This window comes from Branchiostoma floridae, chromosome 6, assembly GCF_000003815.2.
Source record: "Branchiostoma floridae strain S238N-H82 chromosome 6, Bfl_VNyyK, whole genome shotgun sequence".
Taxonomy (NCBI): domain Eukaryota; kingdom Metazoa; phylum Chordata; class Leptocardii; order Amphioxiformes; family Branchiostomatidae; genus Branchiostoma; species Branchiostoma floridae.
This window is the reverse complement of record NC_049984.1, coordinates 25,136,445-25,161,848: the sequence shown is the minus strand read 5'-3', so window position 1 is coordinate 25,161,848 and position 25,404 is coordinate 25,136,445. Positions and strand designations below refer to the sequence as shown.

Here is a 25,404-nt window from a genome sequence, read left to right as displayed (position 1 = left end):
GGCCAATCATCTCACCGCAATCTTCTAGCCTGGATATCATCCTAAAAGTAGTTATTATACACCTATAATATGCAGTCGCTTCTAGCTCTGACGATGATGATGATGACTTTATTGAAAATTCGCAGTGTGACCACTGAATTGAATTCAATTTACATTCGAAACACACAATAAAAACAGTCAAATATTACACGTTACTACTAGGAATAAGTACTATATACATATATACATAGGTTAAAATTTCATTTGGACGATTGTCTGATAACAGGGGAGTATTATTTTGGTGATGTGGATATGGTAATGACTAATGCTGGAATTATGGTCCGTATGCATTGAGCAGATTGCTCATATAGGGAATCGGTGAGTTGCTATATCGGTTTGTTCTGGACATATGACTGTTCAATTTGTGGCTATTTCTGGTGGCTCGACCCGAGATCTGGAATCTAGTCGCAGGCAGCCATTCTCTGTATTCCGAGTTCAGCAATGTCCGTGCAAACTTGAGACAGAGCTGTTCCCTTCTTTCTGCTAGGGTAACAAGTCCGAGTGTTTGCAGTGCAGGAAGGTAGCCTGTGTAGGCATTGCCTAAGATGATGCGGCACGCTCGCTTCTGGATTCTCTCCAGCTTGTCCGATTGGATGCGTGTCAGCCCAGGTGACCATGCAGGGGCCGCATATTCAAGAATTGGCCTGATATAGCCTGTGTAAATAGTTGTCAAGTCGGCTGATGACAGCGCGAACTTCCTTAGCCGTTTGAGGAGGTAGAGCTTCCTCGACGAGGACTTCTGCATTTGGTCAACCTGTTTGTCCCATCGCAGATCCTTTTGGACGTGTAGTCCAAGAACTTTAAGACTGGGAACAACGGCTAACGGTGTGTCGCGAATCTGGAGTGGTGGGAGCAGTGGAGGGTTACGACAGAAGGTCACATGCATGGTGAGGCACTTGCCACTGTTCAACAGCATGTGGTTGCTGGTAGACCATGCGTGTAGCTCGTCCAGCTCATGTTGAAGGGTGGAAGGCTGGTGGAGGGCTCTGGACTCCAGCAGATTCATGTCATCCACGTACTTCCACGTAGGAATGTTGGTGTTACCTGCGGCATCGTCAATAAGAGTCAAAAACAGGATGGGACCGAGTAAGGTGCCCTGAGCAACACCACAGGAGAGATGTTCCCAACTGGACAGCGCATCACGGTACCGAACACACTGCTTCCTATCGGAAATGAAGTCGCAAATCCAGGGAATCAGCTCGCGCCTCAGACCTTTGTTTAACAGTTTTAGGATAACGGTGTTGTGGTGTACTCGATCGAAGGCCTTAGAAAAGTCCGTAGCCACCAAAGTACAGATGGATTTTGAAGCATCAGTGTCTTTGCATAGATTGTCCACTAAGCTGACTAGGGCTTGAACGGTTGAGCGGCCTTTAAGGCTGCCATACTGTCTCTTGTCAAACTTAATGTCATGTAGAATCCATTTCAATGCAAAGTACTCTGCTATTTTCGAAAACTGAGAAGTTAGGGAGATAGGTCGTAGCTGATCTAAACTGACAGGGTGCGTCTTAGGAAGGGGCACAACGACCGCCTGCTTCCACTGGTTCGGTACAACTCCCTCCTGGAATGATGTATTAAGGATGTGGCAGAACGGTGTAGACAGTTCGCAGGCAAACTCACGGAGTAGCTTCAGGGGAATATTGTCTAGACCCGGTGCCTTTGACGTCTTGACAGCCAGAAGCCGCTGATACACATCCCAAACATGCGGGTTGGGGAGCTGGTTTGTAGCGGGTAGGAAGGTGGGCAGCTGACAGAGATCAAGTGCCGGGAGTGCTTTAGAGACTTCAGCGAACTTTCTATTGATGATGTTTGCAACGGCTGCGTTGTCCTCGTTGTTCAGTTCCGGGATTCTCAACTCTGAACTACCTTTACTCACATTGGCCATGTTCATTACCTCCTGATGCCAGCGCCGTGGATTAGCATGTTTGAGGGAGGCCACCCGGTCACTGTAGTGACTCTTTTTCGCTCGAGCCAATGCGCGTTGAGTAAGGTTTCGGTAAAACTTCCAGGTGACGCTGCCTTGTTTGTGAAAGGCTTTCTGTCGCAGACTGATGAGGTGTTTAATCTGGGGTGTCACCCAGGGTTTATCAGTACTGTGTGTTGTGATAACTTTAGTTGGGAAGTGGGTTTCGATGGCTTCATTAAGTGTCGCGTGGAAGGCGTCCGCCTTTGCAGTTACTCCTTCTGCTTCGTGCACCTCGGACCAGTCGTGGGACGTGATCCACCTCCCGAACTCATGCATTTATTATGCACTATATACAGTTGTTTCTCTGCTGTTTTGGATGAGGGCCCTGATGAGTGAATTAAGGAATGGGTTCAAGCATTCAAGCGCTCGTTCGAACAAGCAATCCAACACCCAAAAAATCCTACCGGGATGGTACCCAGGCTAGCAATCTTCTGCTTCTCTATCAGAATCATTTATCATAAATAAACATTGAGGACAAGTCCATTTTGATAAATTATTTGACATCTAGTAGACTAAGTGTTAAGCATGCTAGGTATGTCTTTTATGACAATTTGTGACAAATGAAATAGATAATGTATGTCTCCCTAAACCCTTGTATGATTACTGTGCTACAGAATTGTTACAACAACAACAACAAAAACTGCAGAAACCTCTTATTCCCTCAATTAAAAATCCATGCATATGTGAATGAAAATTTACAGTAAAACATATGATATAGCTATAGGTTTGTTCAAATTTGTAATGTTCAGTACAGTGTGATTGGTCACAGCGTTCAGCACCAAGGACAGGCCTATCGCTATGTACTACATTGTACTTGTGTTCAGTACGGCATGCATGTATGTAACCATGTACTCACTGGGTCAATAGCACACTCAGTCCCAGACAGGGACAGGTGGGTTAGGACATTGGGCTGGGCAAAAACCCCTTGGAGATTCTGTAGACAATACAAAAAAATATGCATGGTGAGTTACATTTTTGTTCTTGATTTTTTTTTTGTCTCACTGGTTGGGACAAATATGTCTTAGAAAGGTGAAAGTTACACCAAGACAATTTGAGATACATGTAGCATGGAAGGACATAAAGTTTGTTTAGAACGCGTCAAGAAGAAGACACATCTTTAGAAGACACATGCTCTGGCTACATTTTGTTGACTGGCAATACTCCTTTCTCACGCGGCGGCCATGATAGATCGAAGACGAGGTCAATGAGGCAAACAGACAAAACTTATTTCTAAAATCAGCTGCCATTTAGAATTCCTCCAAACCACACAAATTTTCACAATATAAGATCAAATAACAAATATTATAACTAGTGTTATGCACCGAAAGATGTAGCAATTTAGAGTAGCGTAGACTGACCCCATAGTCCCTTAAGAGATGCAAAATAAAGACATAATAATGCAAATATTTGACGGACATGCAGCCAAATCTCTTATTGGTCCCTTTCCTAATTGATAGGCTATCATTGGTTGAACTGCTAATTATGATGGACAGTCTTTTGTTTGCCTCATTGAACTTGTTTTACATCTATCATGGCCGCCGCGTGAGAAAGGTGTATAGACATGTTTGTTTGTTTGTTTGTTTATTTTGAAACACCTGGGTAGCCTATTCAGTGCCAATACACTGGTTTTCGATAGGGCCCATGCAGTTTCACATATACATACATGGAAATAAAAACAACTTACAGAGAGAAAAGTAGACATAGGATGTAGGCAAATACATGTACTATATGTAGTGTGATAGGCACAGGAAGAACTAACTTAAGGTGTTAAAGTAAGGTATGTTGTACACATTCTCTCTTCACATGTAAAGGGAGGGTCTCCGGTTGGTAAGCATCCATTCAGAACAATTGATTGTTAACTTATAAAGATGTCTTTGAGTGCATCTCCAGACAATACGGAAAACATTTTCTGAACAAAAAAGAAAAAAAAAAAAAAAGTCACTGTGAAGGAACTTTTTTGAGAAAAAAACTTTTAAAAAATTGGACATGTCTTGGTGTAACTTTCAGTGTCCTAAGATACTTTCAGCCGTACCAGCACTAGCGATTACATCCAATAAAATACTGCCAACACAAAAGATATTTGCCACTCTTCTATTCCAAGCTACACACTATTAGACTTTTTCGATAATATACAAACAATTGGCTGTTATCACCAAGCTAGTTTTATTCCAATTCCAGATTCTCAAGAATGTTTAGTGGACAGCTTCCTTTGCAAGCCACCATAATTTTAAAAGAAGCATTCAAGTTGTTTTTGATTAACATATCATCAAAACTCTCCACACACCTGTCCTTTTTCAGCCTACATTTAACACATTGTCCATCATGAAGAAAGAAAGGAAAAGGCAATTATTGTAGTAACTTCTACTTCTCTGACAGTATCAGATTCTATAGATTGAAAGAATGGACTAAGACACAATGCATGTCGTATAATGTAACACCCCCCCCCCCCCTTAGCATCATTTGATTTTCTACAATTTGTGTGCTTGTGTGCTAATCCAACATTTGAGAGTAAATATATTATATTCATAATGTAAAACTTACAGAGCAAGTTTTTACAGATTTTAGGTTAAGAGCAGGTTATGACAATGGGGCCCAAGTTACTTTATTCAAATTATTGCTTTAATCATCAATTCAAAAGTAACTGTATAAAAGGGCACAAAAGTATCAAGTTTGTATGCCAGTAATGTCAGAAAGTTGAGTTATTGGCACTGTCTTTCTGTGCCTTTATGTACACATTTCAATGTGCCAAGGCTTGGCCTGCGTCTCCCCTCATAACTTTTACGAATTCAGATATAAAATCCACATTACCAGAATGTCCTCTGCCTTAAACATGTTATCTGCTAGGTGGAGCTGTTTGAGGGACTGGCTGGTGGACATCAGCTGTAGGGCCAGGTGGCTCACACCTGAAAATGTCATGAAATATGAATATCTATAATATAATTATCAATCTAAAAATTAACTTAACCTCAACTCTTATAATTCCACATATTACCACTACATCAGAAAAGAAACACTGTTATAGAGACCTTCTCAAGATTGTCTAGAACACCTGAATACCTGAAGTGTATAATATACCTCAGGATTACCGTAGCTGCATTGTTAGTGCATTTTTGATGCTAATGCTGTCTTTTTTCTTATGTGGCAGCACTATGGCATCTGTTAGAATTATGAGGGGCAATGTTATATCATACATTGTTTTTGTATATACTGGGGCATTGGCTGTACAACCAACAAGATTTTCTCAGCCGACTTTTTCCATATTATTTTGCACACCATCCTCTTAACTTAATTGGTCTACAACTCTTTGGCACAATGTGACATAGTGGTATGGATGTGATCCAAAATGTTATAAATAATAAACTAATTTGACTGTACATCTAAAAAAATGTACAGTTAAAATTGCTAAAGAAGACCACCAAGAAGACCAATAAAATCTAGTCTATACAGTCACTTTGACATGATTCATAATGCTTGAATGTGTGATCTAAAGGACCACCAAAAAGTGGTCCTTATGCCAAGTTATGGACACTCAGGAGGTCACTTTTACATGTAGGTTTGACTGTAAAGAAGAAAATATTCACCTTTTGCAGTCATGCCAACTTTAGTCAGGTTCAAGTGCTGAAGGCCTCTGGGTAGTTTACAGATGGGTCCACTGATGGCATTCACCCCTGAATGTGGAAAGAACATACATGTACATGTAACAGTTAGTACGTAGTCTATCTGTGTTGGAAGTTAGCCATAACTGTTACAGTAACTTCGATGTAGGTTAGACAACAAGGAATCTAAATTATCTTCAGCCTAAAACTGTCTTACAATACAACGTTTCCTAATGGACATCTAAAATTGTCTTTATTCATAGTTAGGGCATATACCAAAAAAAAAATTCCATGTAGCTTCAAGTAACGCTAAAATCTTCTGACACTTTAAAATTAATGATTCAACAATCTAGTCCAGGACTCTAGCCAGCTTGAAATTTTTTTCCGTCAGCCAATTCCCATTGTCGCCAAAAAAAATATTCCAGGAGTTAGAGAGACTGAACTGAGACCTTGAAAAATGGGTTTTTAATGAGATTATTGTATGCAAAAGGACGCCAACACACATAGTCAACAATCATAACAATAGCAAAACAAACAGTGTATGGCTTTTACGGCCGTGGACGGCAAACCTAAGCCGCCTGTAGCTTCCACCAAGGATTTTTGTCCGTCAAGGTTGACGGATTGGTTTTAAAATTTTTCCGTCACATGCAGCAAATTTCCGTCAATTGACGGAAAAAGGGACGCTGGCTAGAGCCCTGCTCTAGTCAATTTAGATCACATTCAAAAACATGAAAAAGAACCTTTGAATTATTGTACAGTGTCATCTAGATGAGGTTAAATGAAAGGATTGTTACTTATCGTATCTCCTAAGCCAGAAAGTTTTGTTCCTTACCCCTGTCCTCTAAGTGGTTGTGTGACAGGCTGACGGTGTGCAGAGCAACGTTGGTGTTGGACAGCAAGGCTGTGGCCATGTGCTTGGCAAACTCCCTACAACATAAGGAATTGTTAACTTCAGAAGAGGCTCACTGCCTGAGCAAAAAAATGAGAAATATCAAATAAGAATTCTTTGAGATTACTGTAAATGGAGAAATGCTTGTGGTGGTTTAATGGTTTTCACAGTGACCACTTCGCCACAAAATTAAAACCACCACGAACATTTTTTCATTATAGTATGAGACTGCAGTCTATGGCGCTACCACGAACTTAAAACCACTGCAAACACTCCATTTTCCCGCTACCCCAAAAGTAAATACCCACAAAATTAAATGCATTTTATAGTATCTACTTAGGACTTTCATTGAAGTATCAACAGTGTATTTGTAAATCATATATTATTATGATGAGTGACAACAATTGTGACAATCTACATGTACATCATTTTGTATTGGGCACTGGATTTTAAAAGGACATAAGCATGTTACACACATACATTGTAGCTCAAAATCAAAAACAGATATCTTACTTGTTAAGACCAGCATTCTCTAAGACAAGCTCCTCAAGTTTGGTGTTTTTCTTCATCACCTTACAGAGCTGTTCACTGTGCTCGGCCTGTTAAGGACACAAAAAGGTCACAAAAACCATTTTTCATATTTAAAGTACATGTAATATTTACCTTTAACATTAAAGTTAGCAAAGGGGATAGTGTGAGTCTTAAAATAAATCAAGCTGAAACAAAGATATTTTATATCAAGAAATGTTTTATATTAATAATGTTATTATGAAGAAATTAAAATCTTACAGTTTGACGAAAGTGTACAAAATCTGAACGTCATGACACGACATGAAAATGTATTGTTGTTAGAACTGACAGATTAAGATTGAAATTAAAAAGGAAAATTAACAACATTACTTAGGCTTCCAAACAATGAGTGGAAGGGAAAAAATAGACACAACCCTACCTTAAATAATATTCATTTAATTTTTTTAGGAATAGGGCTGTGTACCTAAATATACTCGTACCTGTATCGTACCTATAAAATTGTTTAGATACAGGTCCGGACCTAAACTTCTGTGTACCTGTACCAGTCCTGTGCCACTAAATCACTGTTGTACACCACTTTTTGAGACTAACAATAAGTAAATTCCAAGATCAAAGATGACAGTTTGATTATCTTGCAGTTGAAAATTAAGGAAGCTTTGTTTTGAGGTTCAAATATCTAAATCCTCATACAAATATGACGATTTCTCACTAAAGAAGACAGTTGGCTACATTTATAACTTACAGATGATTGATCAAACTTGTCTAAGGTACAGGTAAAGGTACGGACCTGTGCCTAAACCCCTGTACCTGTACCTGTACCTAAAATTTCTTTCGATACAAAGTCTACTCAGGAATGAATTTGAAGCTCCCACCACATGTCAACAGGTAGATGACTTACCAGTCTGGTGTGGTAAGATGACAGCTTGGTGAACCAAGTGTTATGTTCCAGTGCTGAGATGATGGGACCCAGGTCTCTGTAGACATCATGAGATACATATCAATTAGGTAACATAGTCACTGTTTAAAACATCTCTGTTTGTACCACAGTACAAGATACCTGTAATGAATGTATAATGTTGAAATTTTGCTGGTGCTTCAATATTCGCCTTTTTTGCATTAACCTCTTAGCAAACATAAAGCCATCACAAAAATGCTCGTTCTGTCTTCTGAACAAGTGTATAACTACCCTCTTGTTTCAACTGCAAATTAAAAATACAACATGAACACTCCATTTTCATCTTATTAATAAGTTAAAGCCCAGTGAATCTTAAGTCATTTACAGTTACAGTTACTGCAGTTAGTTGGGCATTACGACAATAATTTAGCCATTGTCCTATTAATTCAGATTAGGTCTCATACAGGAGAAAAATCAGAGATGCAAAGAAGCTTGAGCACTCTTAAGCTCTTTGTATATACAATGCCAGTAATCCCATTTTTTTTACTTCCTACTGTTTACAATATTGCATTGTGTTTAGTTTCCCCCTCCTTCTATCTCATTTCTGCCCTTCTTGGGAAATCTAGCAAACTTTGAAAGATGAAAATTGCATTCATGAGACCTTTGATTTTATGATAATGGGAAATGATAAATACAGCATAACACAGTACACAAAATGTACAAAAAAATGTTATTTGTCTCTAAAGTTCCTTGAGGGAAACGTCACATGTTTTGTTGGTCAGAGATCCCAGTCTCAAGTGAAACTTCTGGGGTGTACAAATAGAGTAAACCTACTTGCTGTCCATGTGGTTGAAGTCATCCAGGCAGAGTTCCCTGTTGGCCTGGGACAGATATATGGTGTCCACATCCTGGAAAGGGAAAGTAGAACATCTAGTCTTAACTGTATTTATGGGAGCTTTCTAGCTTTATTCTGATGACTGAGTGGTATAGTTCATGTTCCTGTAATTTTTATTTATTTCTATGGTCTGCTTACCGGTACATTGCGGTTTTGGAAACACTTCTGCTGAAAATGCAACAATCATTTCTGGAAATGTATTTACCTTACAATTAGGGGTTTTCATGCACCCCCTTCCATTGAACTGCAAGTCCTTGTAGAAAACATGTTGCAAGGGGTTCTTTCAAGCATGTTAACAGGCGTTTTAGTTTGTAAACATGTCTCAGAAGTGTTTCTGAAAAATCATGCATGTATCTCCAGGGCTCGAAATACCACATGCATATGCAAGTTTGTGCATGTAAAATTGGTGTGGTGCAAGTAAGTTTGGACCAAACTTGCACCAGTGCAAGTTACTTTTATCCACTAATACCTGACTTTAGAAAAAGCTTACACACACCAAGAATATTGTCTGCCATTGAAAGGTAAAAGAAAACAACACTGAATAAAAAAATAGCCTAAATTTGTTATTTCTAAACTTGGTTAGACATCTAGGTAAACAAAATTTGAAGACAATTCCATCTCTATAATGCTAATAATTCCTATGGTGTTGTCTTACCTTGATTTGCATATGAGTAAATACATTTTGCATACAAGTTAGTGACTTTGATATGATCAACTGGATTTTCCAGTTATATGTGTTTGTATTGAGTTGTTCTAGCGATGGTTAAGAATAGTGATGGAAGTCACTCGAAGAGTCCAGAAGAAATCTATTGATCTTATCAAGTAGTAGACATTGAATTGTCTTAAATTAAGCCTAAATTCACATTTGTTGTACAATTTGAAATCCAAAATAAAATACGCTTTGGAAAACAAATATCCAAACATGTGGACCAGGTCTTTATGTATCCCCATATATTTGCAAATTTTCAGAAGAAGAATAAAGGGTTAACAGTTCACTATTTTGGGTTGTGCAAGTAAGTTTCTTTTGGTGCAAGTTACCTTTGGCTTAACTTGCACTGGTGCAAGTTGACTGAAAAGTGTATTTCGAGCCCTGATCTCCAAACTAAGTGATTTTTAAAATACCTGTTAAGTGGGACTTATAATTTTAGGTAAACTATATCATACTACTTTGATTGCACTGTTTTGCAACTGTTTAATGAAGACAGGATGTATTGCCAACTTACCCAGATGACCTCCTCTCTAACAGGAAGGTTGTGGAAGTCACACATGCAGGTGTACATGGCAGAGAAGCCACCTGAAACAGCAGACACTTGGCCTTATGATAACGCTCTATAATTCCAGACCTGTCTGTATTTTACGGTATTTCACGGAAATTTACTGGTATCCTACAGGCTTTCAATCCAGCCCTCAGTAGAGGAAGTTGAACATGCTTCATATGTACCACCTGGGCCACTGTCAAAAACTTGGAAGCTGGAATCGGACATTGGAATTGATGTTGCAAATTATCTCAACTTCTGGAGTATTTCGTAATAAAATAATGTAATTCTTTGGGTGGGCATAACAAACGATTAAACAGCACATTACTGAAGGCTGCAACACAATGTCAAGCAACTAATTTTTGGAAATGATCACAGCTAGCATGCATAGCCAATGTCTTTTGTTGGAAATTTGGTAAATCTGGAAAGATTGTTACTTATTTTTAACGACGTAACAATATCACCAAAGTGATAAGTACAATCATCCATTATGAAGATGTAACACACATATGAGTAGACACTACAAACAGAACAGAACTTTACCACAGGGTCCTTTTTCCTTGCTGCCCATGGCGTCCACTGCCCGCTGGACATTCTTCATCCGCTCAGCTGGTTCTATCAGCAGGCTGGGCAGCAGGGTACTGGACGGTAGGAAAATGGAACTGTTGAACTTTGTTCTTAAACATGATTGCTATAAAACTATACAGCAGTGTACTGGAAAGTCGTAAAAGGAACAAGCTCAACTTGTTCTTAAGCATGAGTATTAAATGATGGTTGCCAATCATATAGCACAATTAAGATTAAATGTGTACATGACATTGTATATTAAGTCCTATTAAAGACCTAGGAAAAAATGTTGTGTTTCCTATTTCAGTCCTGAAAAAATAGGGTCAACAGGTAGGGATTATCTTTTTCTTTTCTTGTGTTGTAATATTTTTAGGCTGGCCAAAACTCGAGTGATACATATTACAGTTGAACAAAGTAAACTGAAATATAGGACACTTATCTTTCAATGTCAAACTTGAATGTTGTGAATAATAGATACATTTATCCTTCATTAGATAGAACAAGCAGTTCAATGGGAAGCAGGATTAAGAAAAATTCTAACTGTAAGCTACATGTATATGACACTCCACTGCCCACCCAAAAGAAAGTCTAGGGTCGGCAGATTTTTCTAGGGTAGGTAGGGAAACAGGAAACACAACATTTTTCTTCCTAGGCCTAAACATAATGAAACAGATGTATGGCTATGACTGGCTTTATATTATAAGACTTTTCTATGGGATTTTGGACAATCATCTGAGTGTGTTCCCCTTGCAGTGTCTACATCTGCAAATATATTTTGCACACTAGCTTATTACTATTCAAACATTAAAAATGAAAATCCTACTTCTTTGAACACTAAAACTAGATACAGATGAATATGAGAAAAATATACTAAAAAAGATGAATATGAGAAAAATATAACGTCCTTAAAAAAGATACAAATTCTTGTCTTACATTCATGTTTCACCTGTTGCATATTTATACATAATAATATGATAATAATGGACTAAAAACATATCTTTTCACAATGCTTCATGAATATGACACACCTAGTACAATGCAGTTACTTACTGTAAAGGTCTGGGAATGTCAGGGAAAGTCCGTTTGAGTGAGACCCCGATGTGCCCTATAATGTGTTCAGCATCTTCGGCCTCGATGGGCTTGAAAATGTTCCTCTTGTCCTCGGCCTCGATGTGTAGCTGTCAGGAGAAGATAAGCATCATTTTATTTCATTTATTTTACCAGAAAATATATATCATATTCTTGTCACATGCATGTTACTGTTGTAGCTGATTAGATGATTAGGTTTTACAGTATGCAGCAAAGAGGTGTGGGAAGGGTTGATACACGTAATGATAGTCACTTTGAATTTGGAAACTTTATTAAGACCTTTTTGTTTTTGTTCCGCATATAATAAAATTATGTAAACTGCCTTTAGGTACATTGTACATGTACATTGTATAACATACAATTTTGAATAGTAAGCACAAGCTGTGTATGGCAACACTAAATGTAATGATTGATTCACCTATAACAGGATGGATACCATCTCTTTTCGATAAGTGTGGTGGGTTCTTTCATGTGTTCAACATTGGACCTCAATTATCAGAGGGACAATATATATAAATGCATTTATAATTAGTTAGTACTCATTTGCACCTGATTTGAGTGAGAAAAGTAGTGTAGACTGCCTTTTCCAAGGGCACAATGTCAAACAGCAACAAGGCATGTCAGAATCGAACTCAGTACCTCTAGGGTCTGCGCCTATCTTCCCCACAATTATGTAGGCCATACCATTCAACACATTCTCAAATATACAATTCCAAAAACATTGCAACCAATCCAAAGGTCATAAATCTGAGTGACTGATCACTCAAAGTCAACTCGTCTCTCAATAAAAGTATCGGCAAGTGGCTACAAAGGGACTTAAATGACCTTGAAATGATTATCACGAGGAACTCAGTTTGTTTATCTGCATCCTTGAATGATTGCCATCACTTTATGAGGATGTTTTGTTTAACCGGACCCTCTTAACATTTTTCTAACAAGTGCTACCACTAACAAATGAATGGTAGTCAAACTTTTCAGGATACTAGTAAACAGTTTGAAATAGGGCCAAGTCAGTCTCACTATAAACAATGGAACAGTGGTCAAACAGGGCTCAAAATTAACAGTGTCCAGGGTTCTAGCTAGTGCATTTTAGCGTAGTGGGCCAATACGGTAAAATTTGTGACCTGGTCCACTACGCTAAAATAAGGGCCACTACGCTAATTTTTAACTAGTGTAGTGGTGTTTTGCTATCATTTGCTTGTTTAACAATGTCTAATCAATGTCTGAACAATGAAAAATGGGGACATGACCCTTAAAACTGACCAGAAAATCCTTCAAATTACATGTGATGTTAACAGAGTTTCAAAATCTCACGGTGGATGGGCAAGACCCCACCATTCCACACCATTCCCACTACGCTAAAATGAAATCCTGGCTAGAACCCTGGTGTCCATATATTGACCACTGGCAACCAAAGTTTGGCTTGGGACAACTCAATCAAAGTTTGCTTTGCGACAGTTTTGGGACTTTGAAAATAATCTCATGTCTGAGTCCCACTGGCCAATGCAAGCCCAACTTGTAAAACGGTCTCTTCTAAAGGTAACATTCAACAGAAAATCTATAATTCCATTAAATTTCTTTCATCAAATTTCTCTTTATTTTGCGAAGACAAACTTGTAAAGAAATGCTTTTCTCTATTACTATTAGTTAAATGTCACATCAATTTACAGTGCTAGCATGTTTTCAATTTGTAAAAAAAGAACAACACTGGTATGGGACGATTCAAGTTTACATTGCCACAGTTTGAAATTCTTTTTGCCGCATTTTGTTTCTGGGACAGTAAGGGAAGGAAAAAGTTCATTTTCAGGCCTGATCATGAGTGGTGGATAGGAAACAAGATGGAGGCAGATATGCAGACTGAGTCATAAACAATACTTATCACCCAGGCACAGTCAACCCCACTGAACAGTCTGCAGGGCTACAGATAATGTCACTCACTCAAGCAGTCCCAAGATATAGATCATAAATTATATCTATTTAGGCCACACCAATTTTATTTGTTGTTTCTCGGATTTTTTACAGAAAAAAATTGGGCCTCAATTCGGTAGAAAAAAAAAAACTTTTCAAAAAGACAGGGGTAGGAGAGATTGGACAGGAAAACCTAAACTTTCAACATTTAGGGGGTCCCTGGTAGCAAAATCCAAAGTTTGAAGAAAAATTATAAACTACCATCCAAAGGAGGCACGTACAGCTACTGGAGTTTGAGGCAGAAAGGAGAGGCAGTGAAATTTTGTCAACAGAAGGTGTGACCATCAATTTGAAAAGCTGTTTTTGTTTTTCAATGAGAAAATTAAATAAGGTCGGGAAATCCAAGAAACAACAAATAAAATTGGTGTGGCCTTACCATGCGCCAGCAGTTACTCTTAGCAGGAACTGGATATGATTTTGGAAACTGTCGTTTCAGGTAGCATTTATTACAACCTTTTTTTTTGGCAGTGACACTGAGCAGGATCTGTTGAAGAACAGTTTAACTTTGTGACCAAAAACTATGAAACGTCTATTAGTAACAATTTCCAAACTCATACCCAGTTGCTTGATAAACTGATTTTTCATTCATCAATGTATTCAACATGTACCAACCTGTTTTGTCTTCAGACTTGCTATGCTCTGTATGTTCAAATAGTGGAAACTGGACTCCAACTGTGGGGAGGGGGGCATAAATCCAGAGTAAAATCTCCATATAAGGTCATCAATGTGGTGCTGTTGACATTAGTGATGACATTAATGTGGTAATTCACAAACAAATCAAATTATTATGGGTAAACAATTTTTGTCCATTCAAATTCTTATTTATGGAAGAACGTAGTTTCATATGCATTTAATTTCATTAAGATATCAAAATGTTCATCTTGGTTACAAGTATTTTGCTTTTGGTTGCTACAAAATAAAGCTTACTATATGCACAATGCATGAAATCAGACTTAGGTTGGGTTCGAACTGTAATACTGTAAATGCAGAAATTTTTGCCGTGGTTTTATGTTCGCTGTTTTCAGGCTGCCAATTCACTGTGAACTTATAACCACCACAACCATTTTTTTCATGATAGTAAGAGACTACAGAGCTTGGCGCTTCCACGAACTTAAAACCACCGCAAACAGTTCTTTTTCCCGCTACCGCAAAACTAAATCCCTTGAACTTTAATGCATTTACAGTAACTAATTGACTATAGCCTTAACTGAATATTAGGAAGTTTGACAAAAAAGTCAATATTCCATGTTTGAAGCTGTCAAACAGACTTCTGCATTTTTTTGCAACCACTTTATGGTACTTCCCTATTCAGTTTCAATTTGAATCAAATGAATACAAAAGGTAAAAATTTAAGAGGAAGAAATAACTTCAAGGATGTATACCAACTTTATAATCATTATATTTCAGCCATACCATAGGTATTATGTTTCTTTCTTTCTTTCTTTCTCCTGTCAAATCTTCAAATCGAATCAACTCCGCCATTTTTAAACCGATTGACTTGAAATTTGGCACAAAGGTAGAGTAAGTCAATACACTCAAGCGTTTTTTTTTCATTTTTTTTCATATCTGCCTTTATAATGATTTTATTGAGGTTTTTGTCAATTTCTATATATATTTTGGGCTCCTGTACCCTGCTATTCAGGGCTCCAGACTAACTTTTTGACCTAGGAGCATGGCGCTCCTAACTCCTAAAACTTAGGAGCGCCAGCAAAAAGTTAGGAGCACCACTATGAAAGGTTGGGAGCACAAGGAAACGTCTGAAGCCATACAAAATATTACTCCAATACCGGTAATCAATGTTTTTGACTAGAGGTGGGTATGGCTTAAAGAATTAATTAGGGGTGTTCTATATTATATATAGTTACCCAGTAACCAAACAAGAAACAAGAGAATACATGAGATCACTTTCAAGTAATACAACACTGATTCCTTACAATATATGATTTTTATAATGTTTCCTAAGTTAATACACACAATCCGGAAGGGTAAATTAACCTTACTGCTAAAGGTGAAACTTGACTGTTACATATACAACAACAACAAACTAAAGAAGTCTACAAGAAAATCTGCAAACCAACAGAGGAGAAAGTGTAGCCAGGACTGTCAGGTACATCTTGTATTTCTTTTGTATCTCTTCTACTTTGTTAAGAACATAGCTAAAAATAGATGCACTGGAAAATTAGAGGTTTACTTGTAGCCTGTAACATCAGTGTTAACTTATATAGAAAAATCTGTGTACAAACAATTCATATTTTCAGTTGAAAAAATGTAGCAGAAAAGATGTGTTCGAAGGGCAAATCAATCGAACTTTTCCCAACAAAGAACATCTATTTATCGGTCTTTTGAAAATAAAGACTGCAACAAAATTAATATCTGAAGGAACCGTGAAAAAATCGCGACCTCCGTTCAACATTTTCTACGACTTCAGTGCCGACATGCGACACAGCCCCCCTCCCCAGTTTGTCATCGTCGCATTAGCTGTTGTTTTTCCCGCATTCCACCGACAAACAAGCAAAAAAAACTCCAAAAGAATCCTATACATGTACTTATCACCAAGGACTTTAGGCATTCGATGAGTTTTCGTCAAAGTTACACGCTTTTGAAGCGTTCCTGCGTGATTTTTCCCGCGATCACAGCGGGGATATCAGATATTCCACCAATAATGGCGGCCGGGCGAGCTACGTCACGCCGAAATGGCCAATGGGGTGCGACTCTCGCGATTCGCGAGATGTGAGTTACTGCGAGACTTGCGCGAGACTTGAGTTAGAATCAAAATGGCGGCTCGGTGAAGGCCGAAATCGGCGAATTTTGAACTTTGAGCGAAGTTTTCGGGGGAAAATAAGGGCGTTGCTCATTTTTTTATTGGCGCGCCGTGCGACCATCATTTAAAGAATAGGCGCATTATTAAAATTACGGTCGCATTGCGACCAAATCTAGTCGCAGTCACGAGCCCTGCTATTACAGCCGAATGACATGAAATTTGGTACAGAGGTGCCCTGATCATATGTTCACACAGATTTGATAACAGTTTTGTCATACGGTACAACAAAATGCTTAATTTTGCGATTTTTGGCCATTTTTTTGACAAATAAGGCACATTTTTGCCTCCTGTATCCTCGTTTTACAACCAAATGACCTGAAATTTGGTATAAAAGTGCCCTTCAAATATGTGCACATGAATTCAATAACAGTTGTTCCATACAGTACAACATAATATTGCTTAATATTGCAATTTTATGGCCATATTTTGTTTTTGGCTCCTGTTCCCTCGTTTCACAACCAAATGGCCCAGAATTTGGTAAAGGGGAGCTCTAGATATTTATCCAAATGACCCATGTATAATTTTTGGCATGGAACACTTTAGAATGATATATTTGGGAATTTCTTGGGTCATTTTCCAATGGCCAAAGGCGTCAACGACCTCAAGGCCTATTGTAGCATGAGGGAGATGGCTGAAATATGCTGTATTTGCTCTCAAGCAAATGTCGGCCTTTCTAGTTGCTAACTAAGTTCTGTAAATGCATTCAAGTTTACAGTGATCTTAGTATTTTTCGTCTACATAACATTGTATATATTTTAGAAGTATATTTTAGAAGAAATATTTTAGAGTGTTTGAGGTGGTTTGAAGTTCATATTAGCACTAGAGTCACATACTGTACAGTAATGGAAACACCGTTTAAGTTCACGGTGAACAGTCAAGGTAACAGTTGTGAGCATAAAACCATCGCAAAAAAATTGTAAAGATCACAGTATTTGATACTGTAAATCACAGAAGTTTTGAAAAATTAAAAGACCAAGCTGTCTTACCTTAGAAGGCACCTTTGCTGATAAGATGAAAGCTCTGGATTGTGACAAAGCCTGGAAATAAAAAACAAAATATCAGTTCCAAATTCCAGAATACAGTCCCTTTCAAAGTTTCATACGATAAAGAGATACATTGAATTTTAATTAATAAACCCGCAATCACAATTTTGCCCAATGAATCTGTTGACAGCTGTCCATCAGGAGTTATTGGCCTAACCAAAACTTTCCTTGCTGTCAATCAAGATCAGTAATTAAATTGCATAGGAGAGTACATCATGTGTAGCTGCTGTATTTTGGAAGGGGGCGATGATCTGTATTGAACTCTTTGACCTTATATTTCACATTTGCTATGCATTTTGACAAATTAAAGGGGGTGGGGCTACAACTATGGGTTTGGCCTGTTGCGTCAGCCATATACATATATGTCTGACATCACGTACCCACCGTTCATAATCAATTTGTAACAACTGAACCAAACATAATATGGTGACTTGATAATCACAGTTCATTACCCTTCAGACAGTTGGCTGGAACTGGCTATATATAGCTAATTCTGTTTTTGCTGGAAGGCGCGTGTACATGTACATTGTGTACTTCCAAAAAAGAAGTCAAACCCAACCTGTTTAGAAATAGCCAACACTAGTATTAGATTAGAATATTGTTTATGACTGTCCATTTGTCACTATGTGTATACCATGTACTTGCAATTAGCCCTCGGGCACGAACTTGCAAATAAACTTCTACATATACTTGAGATTATATCATCTGTGAAATGCTCTTCATAGACTGCAAGTTTGTAATCTTTATGGTAATATTAGTTCACCTTTATCTGTGGGGTAACCTATATCCATTGCTTTTAAAAACGGTATTTTGAGACAGGAAGTCGACGGACAGTGATTTCAACTTGCAATATTCTCAGTTTGTAAGATAAATATTAGAAATATTGAATGGAAAACACCAGGAGTTTTAAAAACGGATATTTAGGCTACCCCACGAATATTGTGATTGTAAATTTGATGTAGTAACCTATATCCCGTTAATATCAAGTCCACGGACGGTAGCTTCAAATGGCAATATAACACCACTGTCTGTCGACATGATATCCCTAAATATCATGCTTAAATACAATGGATATAGGTTAACCCCACGGATAAAGGTTAAGAAACGTTATATCTATTAGACATTATCTCAGGCCTACACTTACTGTTCATGTTCAATGTAGTAGTAGTATTTTACATGTACTGTATTGGTATGAAGTCAACTTTTCAAACAACATAATGTAACTTCCTTATTTTAGAAACACTAAGTAAAGTAAATGTGTTACTTTTTCAGACCTTAACAAAATGGTCACACCAAATAAACACTGCGAGTGAATGCATAACTAGTATCAGAAAAGACATTGTTTATAATACAAATGTATGCTATAGCACGAGAGCTCAAATTCCACAGCTAACATAGTACCTACAAGTTACAACATAGCAAGTTAAACACTTTCACCTAAGAGCAAGACTGAATGCAGTCTACAAAATCTAGGGCATCACAATTTCTACTCCTACAATGTAACTACCTAAGCAACATACTCAGTCTGTTAATAGGGAAGGTTTCAAAACGTAAATACATACCACAGAAGATATACAACACATATGATTATGAGGAAGTGGTAGGATAGTCAACTGACACTAGTACTGTCAAAAGGAAGTTGGATTTCAAAACCTACTTCTACCAACCACCACTGCCCAAATCAGTTCGGTTACCTGCAATGCACGACTGTTGTATAACAAGGTATGGTTCAAAGTCCCTTCCAAGACAAAGGACACACCTTAAGGTACAAAGAAAGTGCTTGAGGAAAGGTAAACCAAGGATCCTTCCTCGTCAGCCAGGTGAACTGAATGGGCGCTGACGTCAGTGGGGTTAGCTATTGTTCTGTTAAGGTCAAGGGTTTAAGGTAACTGTCCTAAGGCCACAGCAAGTAAATTTTATGGATGACATCCTATGCAGAGTGCAAACATAATGAGATATCGCGAAAAAAAAAGATGGGTAAAAAAAATAAAATCATGGCTAAATTTTCAAAGTAGGCACCAGAAACATCATAACAGGATCTGAAGTGACAAAACGGAGCACAGACAACAAATACTTCATTCCTGTATTCAATAATTTTGAACTAGTGTAGTAAAAGTGATATACTAGTGTGGTAGACTGGTATCACATGCCAAGCTGGCAACTACATTCATGACTTCCATATAATATAAATTAAATGGTGGCACTTTTTCAACAGTTACTATCCAACGAGTTTCACTTCTGCAACTCTAGTCTAGTCATGGTTACTACTTAGTACCTCCCTAGTGTCACTTCTACAACTTGTACAAGTATGATTATTAGGCTGAGTACAACACATTTTACTATTTCGGTCTATCTGACCATCCCAAACAGGAAAAAATTTTTTTTTTTTTTCTGAAATAAGGCAAAAATTAATGAGCGCACTGATGTCATCCATAAAATTTACTCACGGGCCAGAAATACCATTGTGATTACTTTGCTACAAGTTTTTAACAAACTTGAGTAGAGATTAGTGCTTGTATATTCAGTCTGAAATATATGGGACATTCCATTGAAACCAGGGAAGTGTTCATAATTAGCTACTCTCTAAGCAGAAGTTAGGCTCTGGCTGTTTTTTTCATGTCTTTTAGACATTTCCATCAGGACTTCTATTTTTTTAAGTTTTTATTTTGGGTACCATATTTGGTGGCAAACAAAATGAGAATCTACGTTATTCTAACAAAAAGAAAGCCTGATCATAAAAGATCTCAAATTAATTTTAAGAAAAACAGAGCCTACTATTTAAGCTTATTATATATGCAAAATAATAAGTACTTCCGAAGTTCCCACAACCTCTGGTGAGGTATATGATATGTTTGTTATCTGTAAAGGTATGTTGCATTTACATTTTCAAAATGAAATATGTTCTACTTTTCTGAACAAGTTTCTGTGACACTGGACTTGTTAAATGGGTGGAGCCAAAACTACCCTACACAAATACAACAGCAGTGAACTGCAATCTTATCTGGTGGTACTGTAACTCTTGGAACTTTTGCAGTTATTTTATTTTTGCAGCAACCTCTGTCATGAACTGTAAATTCATGACATTATGAATATGATTATGAAAAGTCTGACTGTATGGTGACTGTTCTGCCGTGAATTTACATCAAAGCACTGTAAAGACCTCCCTTGTTCCTATTACTTTAAAATATTAAAACCACCCAAAAGTAGATGAATTTACGGTAAGTGTTTACCACCTGGAAACTTTAAAGGTTAGGAAGACAGAGGGTACTGAATAGAGGCATGTGGTGATGTCACTTACAGTGGGGAAAGAGCAGTTACTGAAGGATAACAAGGCATACCAGACGTTACAACTCAAGGAAGGAATTTCCTTCTTGCAACAGAAAAGGCGTCTACTTGGGAAGTCTTGTTCAAAACCACAAATACCAAGGTGGTTAGATTGTACAGCTAAGACATTTTAGACTAACAAATTGACTGTCTCAAGGCAAAACACCTGCAAGAGCATTACAGCTAACAGTAACATTATCATGTTGAATGAAAGTTTATTTGGGCTAGTCAACCTACTAGTAAAGACCTGAAGGGGGGAGGGGGGAACTTTGTTATGTTTGCCACAACGGAAGCTTATGTTTACGTCCATGAAAAAATGGAGGTATAGTCTTTATTTATTTTTTTTCATTAATTTTTTTTATATCACAGACGCAAACCCACACAAGCAGGAAGCTGCAGTCCTCCTGAATTGAGTGAGATTTGTTACAATTAGATATCATAAAAACACGGCATGAACATACAAATGCAGGTTACATTTACATTTACCCAAAAGAAGTGATGTATGTTTGGGCCCCCTTGCAGCTTGCCCTGGAGCTGCAGGGGCATTCTGGTCAACATCTTCCAAGGGTCATAATGGAACGTAAGAACGACATGTTTCCAGGATATTTAGCATGCTAGTATCTTTAGGGTAGTGTTAATTTGGTGTGTGTGCTGGGTTCTTTAAGGTGCATGTTTGATGCTTACTAGTAAGGCTCATACAAGGGGCCAGCGACTTTATGTCCAAAATGATGAATGCAGTACCTTACAACATGTCCAAGCTGAGCCCGACCTGGGATCGAACTCAACCATGTTTGAACCAAATCAGGGCTTTAGCCAGCTCGAAATTTTTTTCCATCAGCTAGTTACAATCGTCGCGAAAACCGCGAAAATTAATTAGAAGGACTGAACTGAGACCTTGAAAAACGGTTTTAATGAGATTATCGTATGCGAAAGGATGCCGACACACATTGTCAACAATCATAACAATAGCAAAACAAACAGTGTGTGACTTTTACGGCCATGGACGGCATCCCCAAGCCGCCTGTAGCTTCCACCAAGGATTTTTGTCCGTCAAGGTTGACGGATTGGTTTTAAAATTTTTCCGTCAGACGCAGCAAATTTCCGTCAATTGACGGAAAAACGGACGCTGGCGAGAGCCCTGAACCAAATGATCAAGCAGCAGTGTTATGGCACCACTTGTGCCGCACAACATGAATTTCTTTTGAACAGTAATCGCGTATACAAACTCCTCTGAACAGAGTATTTACATGTACATGTTACGCACCATGGAACATGCCATGAATTATGCATACAGAGGGCATCATATGGCTATGATATCTAATTTATAGTCTTCCGCATGAAATATACATCGTTTTCCATACAATTACCATTTTTTGGCAATGACATTACAGTGTTTCTATAAATATTCTGTGAACTCATGAATGAAAGGTCACTGTATAATTCTGCATCATAAATATGATATATGGTTAAATTGAAAATATGAAAAATTGAATATTTGCAAAGTCTGTCACTCGTATAAATGGAGAAAATATACAATAGAAATCCCACACTTTCTTGAGTCAGTTATATCTTCAAATGCATTTAGACTTCTTATGCATGACAGCCGTAATCATTAAAGCCCTTGGGAATGAAAATTCCCTGGCAAAACAAATAAACCAAAACATTCTCCCAACTTTCTTGTTTTGAAGAACACTAAAGGCTTATATGTACACAGGTAAAATATATTCTAAAAATAATTTTGGCTCATGCTGGGTAAAATGGAAACTCAGAAACAAGTACTATGTTCTAGAAAAAACAAATCTTTTATCAAAACTATCCTGGGTTCACTGTATACTGTTGTATGTAAGTAATAATCTTCAAGTAGGTAATGGGAGGAAAGAGCCATTTCTGACAGCTATTTCGCTAACCTACTAAACCTCCTTAAATGTAAGCAAACAAGGGGTAGCCAGAAGTAAACATTCCTATCTTTCCTCCTAACATCTGCTTGGTGATCAGTAATTGTTGCCTGAACTGGGTTGACTGGCTGCATACCATTGGTATTCACTCATGGCCTCATGGGAAAAGGGGAATTCTCTGACTAATAAACTCAGAACAGCCTTGTATTCAGTTCAAAGAGGGTTTCCTGTGTACACATAGATCTTCCCATCAAATTTATGTATAATATTTACATACTAGAATCTACCAGTACCAAATACTATCAAAACATTGCGTCCAATGACGTTTGTATACGAGAGATCGTTGGTAACTGGGATGTTATAAGATATTTGTCAGAATGAAAATCGACAGTATTTTAGAAAAACAAAACAACAGACAACTTAGAAGCTTAGTTCCAGAGTTCTCTATATCAATGAGGATCTGCATGGGGGGACCTGAATTCAGATCCTAAGTATTACGATAAAATCAAGGAACGCAAAATTTGGTTGCCTCATTATAAACTATGTGAATAAGACACTGTCCTCAAAGATAAAAGGAAACCAAAATAGGCTACATTCGCCTATATAATATAAAAAAAACACATTCAGGCCCTCTATAAAATATCATATAATGAACTGAAGACTGTGCTTGCCCATCCTTGACACCTGTATCACATTACCATCCCTACAACAAGTGTCAGTATAGATTAGTCATGATGACACCAGTTAGTGTGACAAGATAGTGATCAATCAAGGACTGGATAGAGGGACAGATTCCATTTCATCATTACAACTAAAAGGGTAGTGGATAGTCTGTAATATTTCAAATACAAGTCTACCTAGCATATTGGAATTGTTCCAATCATTGTTTGGGTGGCCTAATTTTTACTTTTAAGTCTGCATTTTAAGCTACTGAAAATACAGTTTCATTTCCCATCATGAAGTTCAGATTTTTTACATGAACATGGTAAAATTTTGTCTGTCCCAACAAGCAAATTTCCATCCTGAAATAGAGGGACGGGTCCTGGAGACTGCCATACGCAAGACAGCATTTACCATTTAGTGTCCTACTTCTATATGTTATTGAGTTGTAAATCAGAGACTAGACTGTAGACACACGCAAGATTTAGGCATTGCATCTGGGAATAATCATATACTGGGAATCTAAATATTTATGTGTAATCTAAAAGTCATGCAGAGTGATCCATAATTTGCAGAATACAGTTACGTTTGGTTGCAGTAATATTAAAGTTTGGTCCAAATTCGGTACCAACAAAGGGACAAATTCAAGAAGTTTACTCCTTGATACGACAGCATGATGGCATGAGCCATAAGTAGTTAACTGTTTTGCCCTCAGGCAGTCTTGTGCTGTGTTGTGTTGTGTTGTTTTGTGTTGTGTTGTGTTGTGAACTCATAGTCATAGCATTTGCACATGGTCAAAACTATTAATAGTATTATGACTGTCTTCGCCTTTTTCACATGTGATGCTAACAGTAACAGTTATTCAACTTTGTTGATGTAAGGAACAAAAAAATCTTTTTTTTTAAGTAATTTAATTATGACATCCACCTGAAGAATAAGAATATTCCGACTTAATTGTTTACATCCTGTTGTTGGACCTTGGCGGGATCTAAACACAATCAAGTGCAAGAAACCCACACCAATAACATCATGAGGGTCTGCATGGGGGTCCCAACATTATTCAGAAGAAACCCAACTTATCAGGCTAAAACCGAAGAAGGCGAATACTAGTACATAAAATTGTGTCGCCTCACTACTAATTACGTTAAAAATGGCTTTACTTACGAATTACAGGAAATTAAAATAAACAAATGGCAAAATAGGCAAAATAAACATGCCTATGCATGCAGGCCCCCAAGTATACAACTTTGGACGAGGGGGAGGGGCAGAAAAGGAACCGATCACTGGGGGGAGGGGGAGGGGCAGAGTTGTCAAACAACCCGATCCTCATTATGTGAAGGAATGTGTATAATACAGAGAGTCTAAAAACTCAGCGACAGTTCCTTCTTCAACACTGGAGAGCTCGTGCTAGCTTTGAATGTTTACAGAAAAATGCAGTACTCACCAAAACTTTCGTTTCTTCTTTGCTGCCCGTTTGTACCTTGATCAGTTTCTTCATCCCAACTTTAACCCCTTTCCCCAAAACAGCCCGAACATTCTCTAAAGAAAAACACAAACACAAGAACGTCAAACTTTGACATTTACGAGTAAAAACGATCACGCCCTCTTGTTAAAACTTCCTGTCCATGATATAGAGGAAAACGCCACGCCAATTTTTTTGTTTGTGAAATCGACAACTAGTTCAAGCTCACCCGAGATGTCTTGGGGAACTCGGCTACTACCCTGGGCCGCCATCTCTCTTCTTCAAACTTCTTGGCCCGTTCCTTCAAGTGTAGCGCCAAATCTTGGAGGAGGAAAGCGTCACCGATCCGTGAATGGGCTAGCTAAGAGGCTCACATTCGTCGTGAGGTCAAAAGTTGGCAGTTCCAGCAAGTTTGGGATGAGTAAAAGGAAGTGGCGGGGTGTGTTCCTGACATTACATTCAACCATTGATTATAGCTGTCCAAAGTAGCATAATATTATGCCTTCCAGTT

General features: G+C 38.0%; 1 protein-coding gene across 1 annotated transcript in view; it reads right to left on the bottom strand.

The window, feature by feature from the left end:
* Positions 1–25,382, bottom strand: part of LOC118417586 (F-actin-uncapping protein LRRC16A-like) — a gene marked incomplete in the record, with an annotated part of 57,797 nt that extends 32,415 nt beyond the window's left edge. The window contains 14 exon segments of the mRNA XM_035823181.1: positions 2,859–2,936; positions 4,811–4,905; positions 5,584–5,670; positions 6,431–6,525; positions 7,001–7,086; positions 7,917–7,992; positions 8,748–8,821; positions 10,032–10,102; positions 10,608–10,705; positions 11,682–11,809; positions 14,301–14,360; positions 17,496–17,546; positions 24,876–24,970; positions 25,123–25,382. Coding sequence (XP_035679074.1) covers positions 2,859–2,936; positions 4,811–4,905; positions 5,584–5,670; positions 6,431–6,525; positions 7,001–7,086; positions 7,917–7,992; positions 8,748–8,821; positions 10,032–10,102; positions 10,608–10,705; positions 11,682–11,809; positions 14,301–14,360; positions 17,496–17,546; positions 24,876–24,970; positions 25,123–25,165 — 1,137 coding nt within the window.
* Positions 25,383–25,404: the final 22 nt, after the last annotated feature.